General features: G+C 38.0%; 1 protein-coding gene across 3 annotated transcripts in view; it reads left to right on the forward strand.

The window, feature by feature from the left end:
• Positions 1–25,554, forward strand: part of ADGB (androglobin) — a 185,801-nt gene that overhangs the window by 54,203 nt on the left and 106,044 nt on the right. For all 3 annotated transcript variants that reach the window (XM_040238642.1, XM_040238644.1, XM_040238643.1), the window contains 4 exons: positions 8,610–8,839; positions 14,302–14,442; positions 16,670–16,764; positions 24,505–24,679. In XM_040238642.1, coding sequence (XP_040094576.1) covers positions 8,610–8,839; positions 14,302–14,442; positions 16,670–16,764; positions 24,505–24,679 — 641 coding nt within the window. The remainder of the gene's footprint in view (positions 1–8,609; positions 8,840–14,301; positions 14,443–16,669; positions 16,765–24,504; positions 24,680–25,554) is intronic.

The following is a 25,554-nucleotide window of genomic DNA, read 5'->3' on the forward strand; positions in this document are numbered from 1 at the left end:
TTGCTTAGTTCAAAGAAAAATATTTGTAGGCAAAAATTAGGAGGGTAGGCAAGCTCCTTGACGCCTTTTCTTGGAAGAGAACTGACCTTGCTTTTTTGCCTTCAGAAAGGTCCAGATGGCAGCCTTTTATATCTTCTCATGGAAAATCATTTTCTGATACCTAATAGAGTATTTATTGGCATAATATTGTCAGTGTTAGTAAGGAGAAGTAGAGAGAGGGTGGGGTTTATAAACAGACTTTACTAATTTTTTATCTTCAATGTTGATGGAATACATATAATTTCCCATTAATTTTTCCTGCAATAAAAATACCAGAGACATGAAAACATCAGACATCTATCAGAGGGTGGTAAAGAAACAGGAGATCAAAATAATTCTTGACTAGAAAATTATTAATTAAAAATTGTGAATAGTCTCATGCTAGAATCATACACTGAAATCATGCATGAAAATTGAAAACAGTGTTCATATACTTTCATGATTATAAGACCAGTTTAATAATTAAATTAATTTTTAAAATTTCAGTATTTTAAACTTGCATGAATATTTGATTGCTTATAAAATGTCTATGAAAATGATATAAGGGAGGGAAGCTTGAGCTTTGAATTCAGAACTGTATATCTGCTACTGCTACTGCTAAGTCGCTTCAGTCGTGTCCAACTCTGTGCGATCCCATAGATGGCAGCCCACCAGGCTCCCCCGTCCCTGGGATTCTCCAAGCAAGAATGCTAGAGTGGGTTGCCATTTCCTTCTCCAATGCATGAAAGTGAAAGGTGAAAGTGAAGTCGCTCAGTCATATCCGACTCCTAGCGATCCCATGGACTGCAGCCCACCAGGCTCCTCCGTCCATGGGATTTTCCAGGCAAGAGTACTGGAGTGGGGTGCCATTGCCTTCTCCAACTTTATATCTAGATTTACGTTTTTATACTTCCTACTTCAAGCTATGTAAATTTTACAAGTAATATAATTTTGGGGGCCCAGAGTTTCCATATGTAAAATAGGGGTAAAAAATTACCTATCCTATATGGCTGTTCTGGGGATTGAAAAGGTGAGAGTATTGGAAAAAGTAGCTGATGTGTGGTAGAGACATAATTAGTGCTAGTTTCTTTCTCCTAATGCATATCACTGAAATTGAAAGTGAAGTCACTCAGTCATGTCTGACTCTTTGTGACCCCATGGACTGTAGCCTACCAGGCTCCTCAGTCGTGGAATTTTCCAGGCAAGAGTAGTGGAGTGGGTTGCCATTTCCTTCTCCAGGGAATCTTCCCAACCCAGGGATTGAACCCAGATCTCCCACAATGCAGGCAGATGCTTTAACCTCTAAGCCACCAGGGAAGCCCCTAATGCATATCACTGGATTATTTAATATTATATAGAAATATGTATGATAGCTAATGATCAACCTTTGGAAGCAGAGAAAAGTCTAAACAAATAAGTGAGAGTGATTCAGATGTTCAAGTTTATCATTTTACTTCTAAATATAATCGAAAAGTAAAAGATATGTACTCGCTTTGATTTATGTCATAATGTGTAGGATTTTTTATTATGAATACTCTGCCACATTATTCATATAATTTAAAATTGCAATTACACTATAAAATCACAAAGTTAATTCATGTGTATATATGTGTATATTTTTAAATGAGAAGAATGTCATGGAACTGTAATAATGATTGTTAAAAAAAGTTTAATTTGAAATCACTGTCTGCCAAGGATCCAGGGAGAGGTCCGGCATGGCTTCCTGGAGAAAGTTCTGATTTGATCAGAGCCTCTACTGTTGGCTGGGTTTGATTTGAGAGGAAGGGAGGAAAAGGGCATGGAAAGCAGAAGAACGATAAGATCAAAGCCATGATCTGTTCAGAAGTTGGATTTTTCTGTTACTTCGAAGGATTCCATGTGCCAAGACAGCCCCTGAGGGCCTTCATTGGTCATTCCAGGAGAATCAGATTATTGAAGTTTCAAACTGTGTTCACTACTGACTTTTTCCATATGAAAATCAATAGGGTGAAAAGTGTTTTGTGATGTCTTCAACAGATAGCCCTTTCCCTTCCTTCTCGCATAGAAGCACCAAAGGGAGACATTGCTAGATTTGCAATTGTTGACCTTGCCTCATGTTTTCCTACAGTTAGCACTGTCTTATCATTTGAAAACAAAAAACACAAAGTTGTAACTCTCTGTATTATACTAGAAACACAGAGTGGATATTAGAAGTCTAGCAATTTCAGATGAAGAGATGATGTTTTTCTCCACAAATTTGTCTGATCTTGATGTAATTCATTTGAGAATGGAACACTCCACCATCCCATACTTAATTCTAACTGTCCAAGAAGTTGTATAGTCTCATCCTGTGGAGTCTGAATATGTCTTTTTCACAGTATAACATTTGTTACACTGTAGGTGGAAAAAACACATGGTTTTGGATTCAGAAAGATCCATTTTAATCCTGATTTTAGTATTTCCTAGTCTATCATTTGTGACTACATAAAATTTGCAACCTTCTCTTATACCTCAATTATGATTGTACAACTTAGGTTGCAGAGCCTTTGGGGGATTAAATCCATTAAACAAAACAAAACAAAAAAACTCTACCTGGCCACCCACATCTTCATTCCGCATCTCAAATGTTCTAAAATCATTATCCCCTAGGGTCTTAACCTGAACTGTTCTTTCTTTATGCCTTAAATGATCTTCCGTCAGATATTGACTTGGCTGGATATGTCAAGATATAACATTTAGATCTCACCAGGCTTAAATATCAACTCCTCAGAAAAACCTTTTCAGCCATCTAGGTTTAAATAATTCCTTTCCCAAATGATTCCATAGCCCATTGTTTATTATTTTATTTTCATTATGAAAGTTATCACTACCTTCCACTGAGAAGTTATCACTGCCTTCCATCTTCCACTGAGATGGTACAGTGTATGAGAATAGGAACCCTTTTTTGTCTTTCTCAATGTCGAGACTTCTTGTGCTTAGAAAAAATGACACTGCATGACCATTACACAGTATGATCTGAATGCATGTTTGTTGATAGAATAATTTTAAAAATATTTTAAAAGACTAAACTGCTGCTGCTGCTAAGTCGCTTCAGTCATGTCCGACTCTGTGCGACCCCATAGACGGCAGCCCACCAGGCTCTACTGTCCCTGGGATTCTCCAGGCAAGAACACTGGAGTAGGTTGCCATTTCCTTCTCCAATGCATGACAGTGAAAAGTGAAAGTGAAGTCACTGAGTCATTGTCCAACTCTCAGCGACCCATGGACTGCAGCCTACCAGGCTCCTCCGTCCATGGGATTTTCCAGGCAAGAGTACTGGAGTGGGGTGCCATCGCCTTCTCCGAAAAGACTAAACTAGAAGTGTGTAAAAGATTCTTTGGTAATTCAGTGCAGGAACATATAGCTTAATTTCCCCAGAAAGCAATGCTTAAAGTGATCTCAAAGAGTTAGTGGAAACTAGTGAGGCTTTTGGGCAGGGAAGCCAACTCAGAGAAGAAAGAATAGCAGGGAATTGCAAGACAGCATGGTGTACTCCCAGAAAAGCACATGAATCTGCAGGAGTGGATTATGACTGCTGGATTCTAGAGGAGAGATGAGTAGAGGGTGGAGAAGTGTACAGGAACAAAACAGACAAAGTTAAGAAATTCACAACAGAATGTTGCTGAGAGATTTTATACAGGAGAATGATCTCGATCAGGCTTGTGAGTTTGGAGGCTTGCTCAGAGCAGGAGGACAGATATGAGGACGGGAGCAGGGAAACTGGTTTGTGCAGTATTGCAGAAGGACTTCTATGGAAAAAAACTGATAAAAATGGAGAAAGGGGGACTTCCCTGGTGGTCCTAAGGCTAAAACTCCACGTTCCCAATGTAGGGGGCCCTGGATTGATCCCTGGTCAGGGAACTAGATCCCACCTGCTGCAGCTAGAGTTCATATGCCACGACTGAAGATCCCACATGCCATAATGAAGATGGAAGATTCCAAGTGCTGCAACAAAGACCCGGTGCAGCCAAATAAATAAATGTTTAAAAAGAAAAGATAAAAGAAAACGTTAAAAAAAAAAAAATGTTGAAAGGGTTGTCTGCTGCAGTAGGAGGAAGAAGGATCAATGGGATATATTTTTTTATTTGAGGAGAGTTTCATGGAAAGAGACTTAATCATTCTCACTTTTCTAAGTTGACTGAAAAGTAGAAGATGGTAACAGAATGTTTTTGTTGGTTGATCAATTGAATTGTTTTTGGAGAGATGTCTATTAGATGGTTGTACACATGAGCCTGGTTATCTGAAGAGAGGTTTGAGCTGGAGCTTATGAGTTGAGGGTTACATATACATACAGATGAACCCAAAATGTGATTGTGCTTATTCAGTCACTGAGGAAAGGATAGGATAGCAAGAGCATACTGAGGAGAACTATGGAGTTCAGGTCAGTTCAGTCGCTCAGTCGTGTCCGACTTTGTGACCCCATGGACTGCAGCATGCCAAGCTTCCCTGTCCATCACCAACTCCCGGAGCTTGCTCAAACTCTTGTCCACCGAGTCGGTGATGCCATTCAACCATCTCATCCTCTGTCATCCCCTTCTCCTCCTGCCTTCAATCTTTCCCAGTATCAGGGTCTTTTCTAATGAGTCAGTTCCTCCCATCAGGTGGCCAAAGTATTGGAGTTTCAGCATCAGTTCTTCCAATGAATATTCAGGGTTGTTTTCCTTTACAATTGATTGGTTTGATCTCCTTGCAATCTTCTCCAACATCACAGTTCAAAAGCATCAATTCTTTAGTGCTCAGCTTTCTTTATGGTCCAACTCTCACATCTATACATGATTACTGGAAAAACCATAGCTTTGACTAGACAGACATTTGTTGACAAAGTAATGTTGCTGCTTTTGAATATGCTGTCTAGGTTTGTCATAGCTTTTCTTCCAAGGAGCAAGCGTCTGTTAATTTCATGGCTGCAGTCACAGTCTGCAGTGATTTTGGTGTCCAAGAAAAGAAAATCTTTCTCTGCTTTTTAATATGCTATCTAAGTTTGTTATAGCTTTTTTTGCAATCAAAGATGCAAAGCTTCTTTTAATTTCATGGCTGCAGTCACCATCTGCAATAATTCTTGCCTGGAGAAATCCCCATGGACAGAGGAGTCTGGCAGGCTGCGGTCCATGTGGTCAGAGTCTGACACAGCTGAAGCAACTTAGCATGAATGCATACAACATAGTAATTCAATGTCTTCTATATATTGAGAAATGGTCAGCACAGATCTAGTTAATAGGTGTCACCACACATGGTTATAATTTTTTTTTCTTGTGCTGAAAACTTTTAAGATCTACTTATACACTACTGTGTTATTAACCACAGTTACCCTGCTGTGCATTACAATGCACTGACTCATTTATTGTATAACTGGAAATTTGTATTTTTGGAATACCTTCACTATTTTGCCCAAATGCCACCCTTTGCCTCTGGCAACCACAAATCTTTTCTCTATATCAATGAGTGTGTTTGTTTTCAGATTCCATATATAAGTGAAACAAATCATACAGTATTTGTCTTTCTTTGATGTATTTCACTTAGTAAAGGGGCTTCCTTCATAGCTCAGTCAGTGAAGGATCCATCTGCAATGCAGGAGGCCCACGTTCTATTCCTGGTTCAGAAAGATCCCCTAGAAAAGGAAATGACAACTCCATTATTCTTGTCTGGGAAATCCCATGGACAGAGGAGCCTGGTCAGCTACAGTCGATGGGGTTGCAAGAGTCAGACACGACTGAGCAACTAAACCACCACTACTAATATCCTCAAAGTCCATCCACATTGTTTCAAATAGCAAGATTTCTTTCCTTTTTTTATGGCTAAAGAGTGTTATATTGTGTATATGAATACTACACTTTATTCATTCATCCATCCATCGACACACATCTGCAGTTCAGTTCAGTTCAGTTTAGTTCAGTCGCTCAGTCGTGTCCGACTCTTTGTGACCCCATGAATCGCAGCGCGCCAGGCCTCCCTGTCCATCACCATCTCCCAGCTATTGTAAATAACATTGCAGAGAACATAAGATTGTTCTTTTTGACAAACTTCTGTCTTTTTGAGTTAGTGCTTTCATTTCCTATGGATAAATACCCAGAAGTAGAATTGTGGGACTATATGATAGTTCTATTTTTAATTTTTTGAGGAAATTCCATACTGTTTTCCATACTAGCGATATTAACTTATGTTCCTACCAACAGTGTACAAGGGTTCCTCTTGCTCCATATCCTTGCCAATGCTTGTCATTTCTTGTCTTTTTGATGATAACTAGTATGCATGTGAGATTGTAACTCATTGTGGGTTTGACTTACATTTTACCTGATGCTTAGTGAAGTTCAGCGCGTTTTGTTGTACCTGTTGACCATCGGTTTATCTTCCTTGGAAATATGTCTGTTCAGATCCTCTGCCCATTTATTAATTGGATTATCTTTTTATTGATTAATTCAGATTTTAATTTGAATTAGTTAAAATTAAAACCTGGTCTGTTCAGATTTTCTGTTTCTTTGAATTTGTAAGTGGGTATGTTTCTAGGAAATTATCCATTTCTTTTAGCTTGTCCAATTTGTTGTGTATCTGTTTCTCATAGTCTTTAATGGTTCTTTGTATTTTGTGTATTAGGTACAATATATTTCATTTCTGATTTTATTTATTTGTTTTTTGTTGGTGAGTCTAGTTAAGGGCTTTTCAGCTTTGTCTGTCCTTTCAAAAATCCAGCTCTTAGTTTCTTTGCTTTTTTCTATTGTCTTTTTAGTCTCTCAATCATTTATTTCCACTCTGATATTTGTTATTCGGGAAGATCCCCTGGAAGAGGGCATGGCAATCCACTCCAATACTCTTGCCTGGAGAATCCTGTGGATAGAGGAGCTTGGTGGGCTACGGTCCCTATAGGGTCTCAAAGAGTCAGACATGACTGAAGTGACTTACCACCATGACATCTGTTATTACCTTCCTCCTACCAACTTTAGGCTTCATTTGTTCTTCTTTTCTGGTTCTTTAAGGTGTGAAGTTTAGGTAGTTTTTTTAAGATCTTATTTCTTGATGCACCTCTTAGAATTACTTCTGTCTTGTTATATTTGTTTTGCTGTTGTTGTATCTGTTGTATTTGTGTTGTGTTGTACTTCCATTTTATATCTCTCAAAGCATTTTGTTGATTTCTTCTTTGACCCATTGGTTGGTCAGTAGCATGTTGTTTAATCTCCATATAGCTGTGAATTTCCCAGTTTTCTTCTTGTAATTAATTTCTAGTTTCATGCTAGAAAAGATGTGGTTGGAAAAGGTGGGTGCTATGATTTCAATCTTCTTGAATTCATTAAAATATTTTTTGTGACTTAACATGATCTATTCTGGAGAATACTCCATGTAGAAAAATGTGTATTCTGCTGCTTTCGGATGGAATGTTCTGTATGTGTCTAAGTCCATCTTATTTAATGTGTTTCTCAAGACCAATGAGCTTCCCTGGTAGCTCAGCTGGTAAAGAGTCTGCCTGCATGCAGGAGAACCCGGTTCGATGCCTGGGTTGGGAAGATCCGCTGGAGAAGAGATAGGTTACCCACTCCAGTATTCTTGCCTGGAGAATTCCATGGACATAGGAGACTGGCAGGCTACAGTTTATGGGTTGCAGAGTCAGATACGAGTGAGCGACTTTCACAAGATCAATGTTTTCTTATTGCTTTTCTGTCTGGAAGATCTATTTATTGAAGAAAGTGGAGTATTAAAAAGTCTCCTATTGAGTGCTCTTCTATACACTGGCCTTGGGATTGATGAATCCATGAAAGCCCTTTAAGAACTGTTTCAGACAGTAAAGAATCTGCCTGAAATGCAGGAGACCTGGTTTCGATCCCTGGGTCAGGAACATCCCTTGGAGAAGGGAATGGAAACCCGCTCCAGTATTCTTGCCTGGAGAATCCCATGGGCAGAGGAGCCTGGCAGGCCAGAATTGATGGGGTCACAAAGAGTCAGACATGACTGAGTGACTAAAACTTTCACTTTCTGAGTTTGCTATATAATCTTGTGGGCCTCATGGATGCTAACCCTGCTGGCTTTCAAAACTGTGTGTTTGGGGAACTTCTCTCTGATCTGCAGGTCTTAAAAGCTGGCATGCCAGGTGATGCAGGGTGCAAACCCTTGCCTCCTCAGGGAAAATCTTCAGAATGTGAGTTCTCTCCAAATTGTGGGTCACTGCACTGGCTGGGTTTTATGGCAAGACTGTGTCTCAGCCTCTCCTATCCATTCTCATTTGCCATATATGTGGGAATTCCTCAGCTAGTTGCCCCACCACCACCCACTGCGCAAGAAAACTGTTCTATATGTAGCTGTAAATTTTCTGTGTCCCTAGGAAGGAGTGAGTTTAGAATCCTCCTATATCACCATCTTAACTGGAACTCTGTGTTTGTTCTCTTTGCGTCAGCAAAGCCCAGCACAGAGTAGGCACTTAATCAATGCTTGTTGAATGAATGAATACATAACGGTGTTTCTAATTAAAATGTGAAGTAACTATTGATCAGTCTTGTGAAATTGCAAGTTCATGTTTTTTCTGTCAGTAATTTCTTGATGTGGAGTAAAAAGTTTAATTTGGAAATTAATGTTGTTTTTCACCTAAGCCCAGGGTATACAGACAAAGTTTGGGAGCTCTTGAGAGAAATATTGCCCGAGTTTAAGCTGTCAGCTGAGTCCAGCTCTGAAAGCAAAATAACTGACATAGATGCCAAATTAAAAGAACAAGGAAAAGAAGTGAAGGATGGGAAAGAAGTGAAAGATGGCAAGGAATTCAAGCCTGAAAATTCAACAACAGCACTAAAATTGCCTGAGAAAAGTGAAAGGGCTTTAAAGGGTAAGACAATTATATCACAATATTATTCAGTATGGATATTGTATGTAAATGCTTTATAATCATTGCTGAATTAACGACTATTTATAAGCATTGTCATATATTATGTGTTGTGAAAACAGTCATTCAAGTTTCTCTATTTCCTGGATATTACAGCTTGCAGTGGTGTTTATGTTAATTATTTCACTATATTTTGCTCTCCTTGTAATCAAAGGTAATTATATATTTTAATGATATTAAATTAATATAGTATTAATATAGAAAAAAGACATTAAGTTTTCAGTTTCCCTTCATTAAACACATCTGTCTTATATGTCATATGTAGAGTGGAATGGGCCAAAATACCAAACCTGAAAAGTAGTCCTATTTCAGAAAATGTGAAATAGACACAAGATTAGACAGTGATTTGCAGGTTGTTTATTATAAGGTGAAAGCTAAAATCTAGAAATTATATTTTTCAAGTTATTTTACAAAGTGTAGAAGTGTTTCTCTTAAAGTGAGAAATATATTTAATAAGTGGTCATTTTATGCTTTCTAAAATACTTCATATAGCCATACATATGAACAATAATGCTTGCAAGTAGAGTTGAATATACTAGAAAATACTAAATTTTTTGTATAACTGTGATAACATCTATAACGGTCTTTCAGATATTTATGCTTTATAAGATATTGATGTTTTGTTCTTATTTAGATCTTGCACATCAGCATTTCCAATCATATACTGCCCTGAAATAACTACTGTAAATGTTCCTCAAAGATAAGCAAAAGAAATTAAGTATGTGTGATATCTTCCCCATCATAGATCCCTCTTAAAATAATCTAATGTGCATTAGTTTATAAAAGAAAGCAAAAATGAAAAAATAGCCAGGTTAAATTTGTTTTACCCAGTGTATCCTAAATTAATTTGAACCTGGAATCTCTTTCTCATGTATCACAAATTAACGTCTGTCTATCCTCCATCTATCCGGGTTTCCCAGGCAGCTCAGTTGTAAAGAATCCACCTGTAATGCAGAAGACACAGGTTCAATCCCTGGGGAGATAGAACCTGTGTCGATCGGGTTGGGAAGATCACCCGAAGAAGGAAATGGCAACTCATTCCAGTATTCTTGCCTAGGAAATCCCATGGACAGAGCAGCCTGATGGGCTGCAGTTCATGGGGTTGCTAAGAGTTTGACATGACTTAGCAACTTAACACAGAGAAGGCAATGGCACCCCACTCCAGTACTCTTGCCTGGAAAATCCCATGGGCGGAGGAGCCTGGTAGGCTGCAGTCCATGGGGTCGCTGAGAGTTGAACATGACTCAGTGACTTCACTTTCACTTTTCGCTGTCATGCATTGGAGAAGGAAATGGCAACCCACTCCAGTGTTCTTGCCTGGAGAATCCCAGGGACGGGGGAGCCTGGTGGGCTGCCGTCTCTGGGGTCGCACAGAGTCGAACACGACTGAAGCGACTTAGCAGCAGCAGCAGCAGCAGCAACTTAACAACAGCAGCATCTATCCATCCAATTAACCATTCATTCAATGTACCTGGGCTTCCCTGGTGGCTCAGTCGGTAAAGGCCTGCCTGCAGTGCTGGAGACTTGGGTTCAAACCCTGGGTCAGAAATATCCCCTGGAGAAGGCAGTGGCAAACCACTCCAGTATGCTTGCCTGAAGAATTTCATGGACAGACAGAGGAGCCCATGGAGTCACAAAGATCAATGTACTACTTGCTGAGAATCCCTGTAAGTGTTCCAGGAATTAGCAGTAACCTGAACAAAATCAGTTGTGGATCTCACCTCTTAGAGCTTAGGTAATGTGAGAAGGACTAACATTCATTTTAAAAATCATAAATACATACTAAGACATGAGTCTTGAAGGGAAATACAGGAAACTATAAGTCATTCACATGGGAGACCTAGTCTGGGGCACCAGGGAAGAATTCCTCAAGGAATTTTGAGCGGTGTTCACAAAAGTTAGAAGGATATCTGGGGCAAGATGATGGACTGTGGAGGGAAGAGAATTCTAGGTAGAAGAGAGAGCTTATATAAACATTATGAGGCAGAAGCAGAAGTGACAGTGACTTGAAGACCTGGTAGATGTTCTCAGCTGGAAGAGAGAATGTGAGGAAGAAAGTGGCTTAAAAAGAGTCTGAAGAAGTAGGTAGGAGAGTGATCATGTCAGAACCTCTCGGTCATGCTAAGATATTTGATCTTTACCAAAGAGCCGTTGATAGCTAATGAAGAGTTTCGAGTTGAATCATGATCTATTTCACATTTTGAAAAGGATAGTCTGGTTCTCTGGAAAAAAAAATAATTTGGAATGCAGAGCTGGAAGGTCAGTGGAGTGAGAAGTCACAGAAGAAAACAATTTGATGACTGTGGTATCAGCTCATGTTAGAGATGACAGTCGCTTGGCGTAGGTTAATAGGATTCTCATAGTGGAGAAGCAGATACAGTAAATTATTGAGAGATACTTATGAAGTAAAAAAATAGTAGGATGGGGCAAAGATAATTTGTAGAATTCTTACTTGCAGAACTGGAGAGATGGTAGTATGTTTAATGGGTAATGCAAAAAAGGAATGGCTTTATGAGGAGAGATCACAAAGTGATTTAGAGCATACTGAATTTGAGGTGCCTTTAAGAAATCAAGTGTACTTTTCATGTCAGGAGTTCCAGGCTGTTGATATACCCTTGGGAACCATTGACAAATGCATGCTAAATTAAATGATGAATGATATTCCCAATGAGATGGTATAGAGTGAGAAGATTAGGAACCTTAAGACTAAGCCTGAAAGAAGCTAAATATCTGAGAGCTGGTACGAAATAATGAGCTGGCAAACAAGGTTAAAGAATGGCCAGGAAAGTAGGAAGATCAGCAGAGCAGGTCCCTGTTGAAAATCAAAGGAAAAGAATGTTTCAAGAATCAGAGAGATTGTCTGTTCCAAATAGTGTTGAGAGTTGAAATATGATGGGAGTTCAAATTTCTCTGTTAGATTTTATGATACAGAGGTCACTGGGAACTGGTAAATGATGGAAGTGGAAGACACACTAGAGAGATTAAGAAATAAGTGGGAAGTAAAATAATGTATAAACAACCCTGTTATAAATTTGTCTTTGAAGAATAGGAGAGCGAAAAAGTGGAAGCTGTCAAGGAAAATGGCGGATTCATGACAAATATTTAAACTTTTATCTAATGAAGAAGAGTCGAGTATTTTTGAGTGGCAATTTGGAAGAGGTAGTTGAGATTACAGCCACAGCATACGTTTCCATAGAGCCAAAGTGAAGGGATTGGTCCAACCTGGGGAGCAATGTCTCCTCCATCCTAACAAATTGGCACAGAGCATGAGAGAGAGAGAATACATGTAGATATCAGTGGGTGAATGGGTTTGATAGAGAGAAGTTGAGGGTTTCTGAAAAAAGACTTCTATTCTCTCTCTTTATAAGCAGACCATTTGTGAGCTGAGAGTGAAGTAGAGATGGAGATGAAGGTTCTCATGATTATTTAAAATAAGGCAGAAGCTTGCAGAACTAGGGAAAGATCATCTCCAGTAGGATGTAGAACTCAGCTGCTAATTCTCCGCAGAGCGGTTGGCCAGATGGGTGAAATGAAACAACAGAGGAACAATAAATTTATTCATGTATTGGCAAAAACACATTTTGGTAAACATTTTTGCATACTTTCCAAATTTCTATGTGACATAGTGTGTTTTTCCTATTTACAGATTTTATTATATATTATTTTAAGTTATGGGTTTTGAATAGGCATTTAGTGAAAGTGAAAGTATTAGTTTCTCAGTTGTCTCTGACTCTTTGCAACCCCGTGGACTGTAGCTCACCAGGCTCCCCTGTCCATGGGATTTCCCAGGCAATAATGCTGGAATGGGTTGCCATTTCCTTCTCCAGGGGCTCTTCTGGACTCAGGATTAAACCCAGGTATCTTGTATTGCAGGCAGATTCTTTACTGTCAGAGCCACCAGGGAAGCCTATTTTAAAAATCATACATGTTTTTCTTTCTGGCTCACTTCACTCAGTTCTAATGAGATGGGTGAAACTGGAGCCGATTATACAGAGTGAAGTAAGCCAGAAAGAAAAACACCAATACAGTATACTAACACATATATATGGAATTTAAAAGATGGCAGTGATGACCCTGTATGCGAGACAGCAAAAGAGACACAGATGTGTAGAGCAGACTTTTGGACTCTGAGGGAGAGGGAGAGGGACAGGGTGGGATGATTTGGGAGAATGGCATTGAAACATGTAAACTACCATGTAAGAAACGAATCGCCAGTCTATGTCCGATGCAGGATACAGGATGCTTGGGGCTGGTGCACAGGGATGATCCAGAGAGATGTTATGGGGAGGGAGGTGGGAGTAGGGTTCATGTTTGGGAACCCATGTACATCCATGGTGGATTCATGTCAATGTATGGCAAAACCAATACAGTATTGTAAAGTAAAATAAAGTAAAAATAAAAATTAAACAAACAAACAAATAAACTAAAAAAAAAATAAAAATCATACATGAAGTCATATATTATTACCTGTAACTAGTTTTAAGTCAAAACCACAAAATAAAATTCTGATTGTCTATTTTGATACTTGTTTCCAAATTAAATTCTCATCCTACACTTATAGTTATCTTTGCCTTTGTATCTAACATAGAAGTTAAATCTACTATAAAGCTAAAAGCCAAGATAGTTTTATTTTAGAGGCTAAGAAACAGCACACGATGTTAATATTATAGTTTTTTTATATATACAATTTTTTTAAAAAACAACCTGATCAATACTGATTATAGATTTAGCAAATGACAAAAGAATGAATGGCAGAAATTTGAAATTTCTGTTTTAGAATTGGAAGGGATTTATTAGGAAATAAAAAATCTCAGGGAATTTTTTAAGGTGAAGGAAAACATGTTTCACAGAAATATAAATATGGATGGAAATTCAAGTGGCAGATGGTTCTGGGTACTGGGTTTCCTATGCACATCTTGTTGACAATAAGATGTTGGTGTGGATGTTGGTTGGTGGCCAGTCTCCACCAGAAGATATTCTAGAGGCAGAAAGCTGAGTTTCTTAAAATGCAGACCCCAAATAAAGAAAATCTAAGAGGGCTCCACATTTAGGACTCAACTTTAAATACATTTTTTCTTGATTTTTTTTTTCTTTTCAAAATAAGACTAGCCTGACACCATGATTTTATATAGATAAATTATATTCACCTGATTACATTTAGCATAAAATTATTTGTAGTCATTAATGACATGTCTTTCACAATCTATGTCGATTTTTAAAGCTTTTTGTTTTGTTTTGATGTTACTAATTCGAGGTGAGTAGTGTTTGGGGAAGTTTGTGGATATTTTTCCTTTTACACTTAAATAATACTATTGTTTTAGCTTTCTTTTTCAACACTAATTGAGTAAGCAATATAGATTGAGATTTTGTAGTTAAAGGATTTATTGTATTTTTTAACATGTTAGACAAAGCAGATGCAAAAGACCTTGGAAAGAAGAGGAGCAAAGACGGAGAGAAGGAAAAAGAAAAGGAAAAATTCAAATGGTCAATACATGGTTCAAGACCCTCATCAGATGTACAATATTCTCTACAGTCTCTGTCAGATTGTAAGCTCTCAATCTCCTAGAATAATAGTTATTGTACACGTTTCCTAAAATGCTGGAGAAGATTGGAGCACAGAAATGTATTTCCTGTTCAGATATATCTAAATGAGCTTTTCAGAGTTGCCCATAATTGTTAAGCTCTCAGATGGTTCTGCATAATGAAGCAAGATCTTACACATGAGACAGAAGCCAAAATTATCAAAGTACTTATGGTACAACAGTCACAAAAGTGTTTACATGAATGAGGATATATACTAATATATATTATTATAGTGTATATAACATATTTTACATTATAAAATATATAAGTATATTTACATAAATATTTGATTAGATATTGATATATATTAGTATACGTCCTCTTCTATATAAGTTCTATATGTATATGTATATATAAAATCTTTTCTAAAAAACTTTATAGTCCTAACATTGAGTCATCTATCTTAGTGCTTCCAGAATGCATAATTCTCAGTTCACTCTTTATATGAAAACATGTCCATTTATGCCCAGTATTATGCTTTTTCATTTTGTCTTCTTTCTGAATACGTTGCTGTGTTTTTTTGTGAGAACAGCTTCATAGCTATGGCTTCGCATTTTTGCAGAAAGATATTTGGTGGTTTGGTAAAGAAAATACAAACACTAGTCATTTTTTTGTATTTTTAATTTCCTATTAAACATTTTTTTTCTTATACTGATATCTTAAGTAATCTTTTTTGATAGTCGATGACATAACATCCCCCAATTTACTGATAATTATTTATATTTGTGAGATTGCAAAACCGTTTCTTGAGTTTCTTTGTAAAAATGAAGGTAACAATGCCTTTTTCTCTTCCAAACTCATAGTTAAGGTCAACCTCAAGAAACAGTATATAGTTCAAAGTTTGGACTGTGGACTAAAATTGCCTGGGTTCAGATCTCTGCTCCATGAAAAATATGTATTGGAGAAGGAAAAAATTTCCTTCTAGTCTCTCCAGGTTCTTCTAGCTGGTCTAAGAATCAAATTGATATGAGGCATATTCACAGAAGAAAAAAATAGTAATCATTATGTATTACTACATATGGGACCTTATAAGAAAAATAAGACCCAAAGACATGTTAGGTAATTGAGGCTTATCTACCGTGTGAGAGAAGGAGAAAGGGGGTAGGGGTTGTGACTTCAAATGGGAGGAAAACAATTCACTGGAGATAGGAAAACAAATGTTTACAAAACAAATGTTTGCTCTGCCAGGCAGAGACAGTGGAATACAGAGAGGACTCTGGTCTCCAGGCCATGCTGAGTGCCCCCCAAACACACCTGGCCCACATTCTTTATAGTCTCTTTGGTGACAGTGCTCTGCCTGAACCAGGCCTTTAAATTCTTTTAGACAGTTATGAGGGGTGGTAAGTTCTTAAAAAGCATCAGGCTAAAATAATCCTTATGCCAAGGAGATACATTTTGGGGTGACAAATTTTGCTCCCGTACATATACAAATTTTCTTTTTAAATGTGAAAACGTATTTTTATAAGTTTGGCATATTTCACATCTTAATCCATTCTGGAGTGAGCCAGGGCTCACATCTAATTTACATAATGTGGCTTTAAAGATATTATTCTTCAATAAACATTATTTAGTGCAGTTATATATAACTGCTTAAACTTTAAAGGAATAAAACAAAACTTTTCAATTAAAAATAAAAACAAGAAGAAAATAAATTCTGTTGTTTTGACCAGAATCTTTAAAGGACAAAAACACCATGAATCAAATGTAGTAATTTCAGGGATATTAGGGAATAAGTATTGATTCTCAGAAGCAAATCTACAAGCGTTATACATTTCAAACTAAGTTACCTTCTTAGTTTCCCTTTCTCATGAGAGGATTAATTTGTGTTTTTTTTCCTCCTTTAAATGACGTAGAAACTCCCAAATTTCTTTAAATTCAAATTAAAGATTCTATGAAAGTTAAGTTACGTAGGCTGATAGCCAGAGTGAGTTTATGTAATAACTTTTTTACATTGAAGTAAAATGATTCCTTAATGAATTATATGGTACTATTATGAAAGTAAAACTAATGAGACATTCTATACTATAGATGTACATTTGAGAGTTAACATTTTTTAAATGCATGTCAAGTCGTTTACCTATTTTTCATCAGCAAAGATAAGTTCATTAAGAAATTTGAATGGTCTACCATGACCTGCAAGACCCATTTTGGCTAGAATTTCCATGACACAATATATGTTTGGATTTACAGGTTCTTCAGCAATACAGTCCCCTCAGATGGTAGTATATGCAACCTTCACACCTCTCTATTTGTTTGAAAAGAAGATATTTTTATTAGAGAAGATGGTAAGCACTCAAGGCCAAGAAACTTGGTATAATTTATGGTGTTTGTGTGTGTCTGTGGTCCTTTGTTGTAGTAAAGTGTTGATTTTTTTTTTTTTTTTGGTTACCAAGTGATGTCTGACTCTGCAACCCCATGGAATGAAGCAAGCCAGTCCTCCACTATCTCCTAGAGTTTGCTCAATTCATGTCCATTGAGTCTGAGATGCCATCCAAACATCTCATCCTCTGCTATCCCCTTCTTTTGCCTTCAGTGTTTCTCAGCATCAGGGTCTTTGCAGTTAGTTGGTTCTTCACATCAGGTGGCCAAAGTATTAGAGTTTCAGCTTCAGCATCAGTCCTTTCAATGAATTTTCAGGGTTGATTTCCTTTAAGATTGACTAGTTTGATCTCCTTGCTGTCCAAGGGACTCTCAAGAGTCTTCTCCAGCTCCACAATCCAAAAGCATCAATTCTTCAGCACTCAGCCTTCCTTATGGTCCACCTCTCACATTCATACATGATTACAGGAAAAACCGTAGTTTTGACTATAATGCACCTTTGTCAGCAAAGTGATGTCTCTGCTTTTTAATACACTGTCCGGATTTGTCATAGCTTTCTTTCCACCGAGCAAGCGTTTTTTAATTTCATGGCCACAGTCACAGTCTGCAGTGATTTTGGTGCCCAAAAAAGGAAAATCTGTCCCTGCTCCCACTTTTTCCCAGTCTATTTGTCATGAAGTGATGGGACCAGATGCCAAGATCTTTAGTTTAAGTGTTGAGATTCAAGTCAGATTTTTCACTCTCCTCTTTCACCCTCATCAAGGAGACCCTCTTAACTTTCTGCCATTAGAATAGTATCATCTGCATATATGAGGTTGTTGAAATTTCTCCCAGCAATCTTGATTTCAGCTTGTGATTCATCCAGCCTGGCATTTTGCATGATGTACTCTCATATAAGTTAAATAAGCATGGTGACAGTAGATAGCCTTGTCTACTCCTTTCCCAATCTTGAACCAGTCTGTTGTTCCATGTCCAGTTCTAACTGTTGCTTCTTGACCTTCATACAGATTTCTCTGGAGACAGGTAAGGTGGTCTGATACTCCCAACTCTTTAGGAATTTTCCAAAGTTTGTCAACACCCTTTTGCAATAATGAAAGTAGAAAATATACCATTATTCAATTACAATTCTATTCTTGAATTTCAGTCTTGTCTCTGTAATTAAACACTTCGGTACAGGGACTCAGTACAGGCAAAGTTTTCTTAATGCTGTTCTGTGCTTAGTCCCTCAGTTGTGTCCCACTCTGCGACCAACCCCATGGACTGTAGCCCACCAGGCTTCTCTGTCCATGGGCCTTTTCCAGGGAAGAATACTGGAGTGGGTTGCCATGGCCTTTTCCAGGGGATCTTCCCAACCCGGGGATCCAACCCAGGTCTCCCACAATGCAGGCAGATTCTTTACCAGCTGAGCTACTGGGGAAGCCCAGATGATTGCAATAGTTTAATCTAAAAAAAAAAGATGTAGTTTTATATAGTTTATCAATTCTCTTCATTGTAAACAAAGGGCATCAAATCATGTATTTCAGTGAGAATTGTGTAAATCATTTCTAAGTAATAATATGTCACTTTTCTATAAACAGATCATACATATTTTCTTAACCTAAGACAAATTAAATGAATTCATATCTAGTAAACCACTACTATGAATGCCTTAAAATAATACACACAAAAATGTTAATTTCTCTTTTCTTAGAAAGTTAACAACTTATAGAAAATTTAGAAAATATAGACAAAGGGAATACAATTTAAATATTTGTAATATAAATGCTTAGTCATAGGCACTGTTAACATTTTGGCCTATGTACTTTGCTTTTTTCTTTTCTTCTCTGCATATTTCCTACATGTATATGTGTATAAACTTTTTACTCAGGGAAATTCTATTTTACTTTCTGTTTTAAAATGAGCTTTTTCACTTGACACTGTATCACTAACATTTTCCTGTGATGTTAAACATTTGACAACATAATATTTAATAGTTACATGAGATGTGTGGATTTGCCATAATTTTTATGTTATTTTGGGGGTTTGGACATAAAAAATCATTCTTTTCTCCTTCCCTTTTAAAGGGTAAAGCTCACTAAATTACTCTTGAATCTATTTAGACAAACATCTTACTGCATTTGTATTGATCCCTAACCCTCTAGGGGGAATTTTAGACATCCAGCACTTTATTGCTAGAATTCCATGTGTCTGAAATCGTGTGAACTCCGGGAGATGGTGATGGACAGGGAGGCCTGGCGTGCTGCGATTCATGGGGTCACAAAGAGTCGGACACAACTGAGCGACTGAATTGACTGAAATTGTTACATTAAAGTATAAGAAAACAGTAATAAATAATTTGATTAATTAGAAACAGCTTACTGTTTAAAAATTGAATGGAAATTTGGTTGAAGTGTAAATACACCAATTGTATGATTATTGCACTTATATTTGTCTTCTGGGTGATTTGACCAAGGAGCTTAAATGTTATCATTTCTTCTTCCTTTTCTTTCCTTCTTCCTGCCTCCACCTTCTCCTTCTCTTTTTTAGATAGGAAACATTCCTTACTGCAAAAGTCTGCAATGTAAGAAGGGTAATATTGTCAAGACAATAGGACAAAATGTGCTATTATGAATGTAGAGAAAAGGGCAGTTCTTCTGTTTTTATTTAAAAGTTATTCAAGTTTAGTCATGGCTAAATTCAAGTGTACTTCTCAGGGTCCCCCCTCAACTTAAGTCTCTTTTTAGGGTGGCTGCATCAGCCCTGATTTTATTTTTTCTTAATCTTACTACCTGACATTGGCCATTGCCTTAGCTATTCCAGAGATATTAAACCCTCTAATACTGTGGACTGCAAAAGACCATGAGCCATGCTTTGTGGAGTGTCCCATGGGAAGTACTTAAATACTTTTTAAAATTGAAACACAAAAAGATAAGATTGACATTGTAATTACACAAAAAAGAAGGCACAGAAAAATTCACTTGAACTTTTGTCTTTCTGACTGAAAAACCGGTAAACAAAATTTTTTAAATTTAAAAGACCAAAAAAAAGCACATGTTTATTCATTAATTCAACAGATGTTAATTAATTATTCTTTGCTAAACAGCTAGCTGGAATCTGAGGAAGACACCATGTTGAGTGTGATTAATAAGGACTCTCCCCACAAAGTTTAGAGTTGATGAGAAAAGCAGACAAGCAAACAGTAATAAAGTTAGAATATTAGCATAATAGAAGTTGCTTGGAATATGGTAGATGTAGCATTTAAATAAAGTGCATTGACTGAGTAACCAAATAAATGAATTAATGAAGGAGTGAAAAAATGTATATGGAACACATAGCAGAGACACATCTTTCTGTCTAGTGGATGACCAGGGAAATCACTGCAGATGGTGACTGCAGCCATGAAATTATAAAATGCTTGCTCCTTGGAAGAAAAGCTATAACAAACTTAGGCAACATATTAAAAAGCAGAGACATTACTTTGTTGACAAATGTTCATCTATTAAAAGCTATCATTTTTCCAGTAGTCATGTATGGATATGAGAGTTGTATCATAAAGAAAGCTGAGCACCAAATAATTGATGCTTTTGAACTGTGGTGTTGGAGAAGACTGCAAGGAGATCAAACCAATCAATCCTAAAGGAAAACAACCCTGAATATTCATTGGAAGGGCTGATGCTGAAGCTGAAACTCCAATCCTTTGGCCACCTAATGTGAAGAACTGACTCATTGGAAAAGACCCTGATGCTGGGAAAGATTGAAGGCAGGAGGAGAGGGGGACAACAGAGGATGAGATGGTTGGATGACATCACAGACTCTGTGGATGTGGGTTTGAGCAAGCTCCCGAAGTTGGTGATGGACAAGGAAGCCTGGTGTGCTGCAGTCCATGGAGTTGCAGAGTCAGACACGACTGAGCAAGTGAACTGAACTGAGGGAAGTCTTCCCAAAGGAAAAAAAAATTGTTGAAGCAGGGGCTTTAAAGTTAGCCTGGAAAGTAGGAAAAAGCATATGCGTGAAGCAGAAGGAAGCTTATGTTGGAAAGTTTGGAGGTGAAGGATAACCCACTGGGTTCAAGGGACTACTAGAATTTGAACAGATTGCAAAAGGAGAAGTTTTAGAGGCAGTCTGAGGTGTGGGAGGGAGCCTGGACATGCAGAGTGTTATAAATCCTCACTGTGGGGGTTGAAATGTCTTACAGGGTCCAGTGGTTCAGGAATTGGCCCAGTGTCTGTAATAGTGATGAGATGAGCTTCCAAGCTGTAATGAACTGCCTCCAACATTATAGCCTCCTGCTGATTCTTTCACATTACCTGTTAGGATAAGCAGGGTCTCTTGGTAGAGATCAGAATATAAAGATGATATCATGTTTTGAAGATAAATCTACAGAAGAAAATTCTTTCTGATGGAATTTTATTAAATGGAGTACATAGCAAAAAATTCTAGCCCCAAAGACAACAAGACCAACATGTAAAATAAAGTCAACACTTTACCTTTATGTGAGGAATTGGTAAAGAATGCAAGAAAACAAAGCAACACTTGGAAAGAAACAGTTTCACAAATTACTCTACCTTATCCCCTCATCTTGTTAACTTCTGGGTCTTCTAAATTTTAGTTTTCTTTGTTTATTTATTATTTCCTTTTTATTTAAATGGGTTAACTGGGAGTTCTAAAAAAGCCTCCTCTACCTTCTCAAACCCTTTCTTTTAGAATATCTGAGGTGGACTGAGTAGGGTGTGAAAGGGTGTTAGGGGCAAGGAAACTTCTGGTTTGCCTTACCTTTGGGCTTCCCTGGTGACTCAGTGGTAAAGAATCTGCCTGCCAGTGCAGGAGATGCGGGTTCAATCCCTGGGTCAGGAAGATTCCCCTGGGAAAGGAAATGGCGACCCATTCCAGTACTCTTGCCTGGAAAATCCCATGGACAGAGAAACCTGGCAGATTACGGTCCATGGGGCTGCAAAAAGCCAGATACTACTTAGTGATTAAACAACAACAAAAACATGAATTATTCAAAAATATTTCCTGAAGAGGCCTATTAAGTATTTCACTAGAATGTTTCACTATTTTAAATTACTCTCTGTCCCTAATTCTAATATAAGGAAATCTGGAACCCTTGAACAAAGTTTCTCAATATCAAACTATGACAATTATTAAGCATTACTTTACCTTATTCAGAAGTATTGTGTAGTATGTTGGAAATAAAGTGAAGTATGAGAAACTGGCTTACATACTTTCAGTTCAATTCAGTTCAGTTGCTCAGTCGTGTCCAACTTTTTGTGACCCCATGAATCGAAGCACACCAGGCCTCCCTGTCCATCACCAATTCCCAGAGTTCACTCAGACTCACGTCCATTGAGTCGGTGATGCCATCCAGCCATCTCATCCTCGGTCGTCCCCTTCTCCTCCTGCCCCCAATCCCTCCCAGCATCAGGGTCTTTTCCACATACTTTCCACATCAAGCTAATACATTTGTGAATTATTTAAATAATAAAATAGATGAAAATACCATACATAATTATTTAATACTATATCTTACATCTTCTGAATGCCTTGAATAGTTTTGTTTTCTGGTGTTCCACTGTTCAAAAGAGAAAGCAAGTGGATTACAATTTGGTTGCAATTATAAGAAGGAACTCAGATATATAGAGCAAATGTATGAACTATCCAGAAATTATTCAACTTATAAATACTACTTAGGGCTTTCCCAGTGGCTCAGTGGGTAAAGAGAGATGCAGGAGATACAAGAGATGCCAGTTCAATCCCTGGGTCAGGAAGATGCCCTGGAGGGGGAAAATGGCAACCCACTCCAGTGTTCTTGCCTGGGGAATTCAATGGACAAAGGAGCCTGCCAGGCTACAGTCCAAAGGGTCACAAAGAGTTGACCTTGAATTATTAAAGCATAATTTCAGAGGTTTCTGAATTTTTTCAATGAATTGCCAACATATAGATGGGATAAAAGAGGCATGACAATTTCCTCTCCTTAAATTAGTGCTTTAAAAAAAAATTTTAAACATTGAAGCGACTTTTCTCTTTATTCCATATATTTATAAAGCTTTTAAATGACTCTACTGAACTTAATAATACATGTTCTAGCTGAGGCAATAATTTCCAATAGGCTAGTAGGTGAGCTTCTGATCCTAATTCAAATTACTACTTTGTAAATTTTCATTTTCAAACATTGCTGCTGCTACTGCTACTGCTAAGTCACTTCAGTCGTGTCCGACTCTGTGTGACCCCGTAGACGGCAGCCCACCAGGCTCCCCCGTCCCTGGGATTCTCCAGGCAAGAACACTGGAGTGGGTTGCCATTTCCTTCTCCAATGCATGAAAGTGAAAAGTGAAAGGGAAGTCGCTCAGTTGTGTCCGACTCTTCGCGACCCCATGGACCGCAGCCCACCAGGCTCCTCCGTCCATGGGATTTTCCAGGCGAGAGTGCTGGAGTGGGGTGCCATCGCCTTCTCCGACATTGCTATTTGCATAGAAATCAATGATATAAAACCACTAGGAAGAAAAACAGTTATTGGCAAAAACTGACTTTAATGTAGTTAATGTTTCATTTTACTTTAAATGTGTCAGTGTTTAGACCATAATATCAGAATTTGACTACAGGGTATGTTGCTTTAACCTTCACATACCTTTTGATTTCTTATGGCATCTTTTAGCCATCAGTCAGCAGCTGAATTTCTACAATGACTTGAATTTCTTCCAATGACTTGATTTGGATTTGCCTGGACCATCTGCCCTTCTGTGAATGCCTCCTTTGTCAGGAGTGATCATGGGGATTTTGTGTAGGGAAGCCTGAGGACATAAACTGTAGACAAGGCAACTGCTTACCCTCACGGACCCAACACACTAAGGGCAGTGGGGATTTTTGAAAACTATCGAGCAATTGCTGGTGCTTAAAAAAAAAAAAAAAAAAACTGACAAAGACTTTATATGTTAAGTACTTGTATCAAATCTTTAACCTTTAAAGAAAGTGTTAGTCGCTCAGTTGTGTCCAACTCTTGGTGACCCCATATGGACTGTAGCCCGCCAGGCTCCTCTGTCCATAGAATTTTCCAGGCAAGAATACTGGGAATGGGTAGCCTTTTCCCTTCTCCAGGGGATCTTCCCCACCCAGGGATCAAACCCGGATCTCCTACACTGCAGGCAGATTCTTTACCATCTGAGACTCCAGGGAAGCCCAACAAAAATAATAGTTGATTAATTTTGGATCAAAACTGATATTCTGAGACTTTTGCAATGTCATAGAATCTTAAAATCTTAGAACTGAAAAGTGACTTCTAGCTCTAGTCCCTCATTTTGTAAATAAAGAAAGGGAGCCCCACATACCCTAAAAGACTGAAAGAAATACAGAGAGTAATAGCGCTTACACTATGTGTGTGTGTTAGTAACTTAGTCATGTTGGACTCTTTGCAACCCCATGGACTGTAGCCCACAAGGCTCCTCTGTCCATGGGATTCTCCAGGCAAGAATTCTGGAGTGGGTTGCCATTTCCTTCTCCAGGGCACCTTCCTGACCCAGGGATCAAAGCTGGATCTCCTCATTGCAGGCAGGTTCTCTACCATCTGAGCTACCAGGGAAGGCCTAGTGCTTAGGCTAAAGGATGCAGAAATGTTACCACTATCTCTCTCTAGAATAGTGGTGACAATATTTCTATAATGATGAAAAGTGTTATCTTAAATGCATAACGCAGATACAAAAATCCTTTTAATCCTGCATTCCACTTTTTAGGCTGATTCTGCTGAGAAGCTTAGAGAATATGGGCTTTCCCATATCTGTAGCCATCCTGTGCTCGTCACAAGAACTAGATCCTGCCCCCTTACAGCACCGCCAAAACCACCTCCTGTACCTCCCTGGAAACTCTTTCGTCAAAAAAAAGAAGCTGTTATAACAGATGAAGCTCAAGGTATGGTTCATATTGTCCAAAAATCTAATCAACATTTCTCTCTATGAAGTTCTAATAGTTCTATTTGTAATGTGAGAGATATATCAAAAAAGCAATCCAACATTACACTTAAAGCCTTCATCTAATTTTATGTCTGAAAGGATGGCTTCTGCACATCTCAGACTCTCATTAGTTTGGTTTTCACATCTAAACTGACCAGATAAATACAGGCCATTCTTTGGGTGATGGCACTATGATTATAACTGTGATAGAAAAGTGGTTTGGAGCACATAAATAGCATATATGTTAACCCACTGGTGTGGATTTCAAACATGGGGATCATTCTGTGGTGCCCAGTAGGACATCATCTTTAATTGACTGAATTCTATTTGAAACTGCTACAGGAGTAAGACTTCTGCCTGGGCTGGCTCCTGTCAATATCGTCGTGTAGCCAATGAACAGCAATTGTACTTGAAAATACACAGGTTCACACAGGCTAAGAATATGCTAAGGAGTCTGTTCCCACCTGGTTCTTATTCTTGTCTTTTATTTCTGAATTCCTTATAATCTAAGTCTAATTTTTTATTCCTTTAATCATTTCTCTATGTCTTCATTTACACTCCTTCTGTGAGCACCATATTTGAATGGAAGAGAGACCAACATGGCAAGAGAAGAAATGAGCAAGACCATAAATGAAAAATCATGAGCAGAGAGGATTAGAAAACAAAAACTAAAAATTAAAAAATTATGGCCTAACAGAATAGCTCAGTTTGTTTATGTTGATTCAAAGTAAACATATGGCCTTTCTGTAGCTAATTTACACTTGCAGCTTTTAATGAATGATGATAAAGAATTGGAGTGCTGTGGTTTATCTGTGTGTGTGTGTGTCTCTGTGT

This window comes from Oryx dammah, unplaced genomic scaffold (genome assembly GCF_014754425.2).
Source record: "Oryx dammah isolate SB20612 unplaced genomic scaffold, SCBI_Odam_1.1 HiC_scaffold_4, whole genome shotgun sequence".
Taxonomy (NCBI): Eukaryota; Metazoa; Chordata; class Mammalia; order Artiodactyla; family Bovidae; genus Oryx; species Oryx dammah.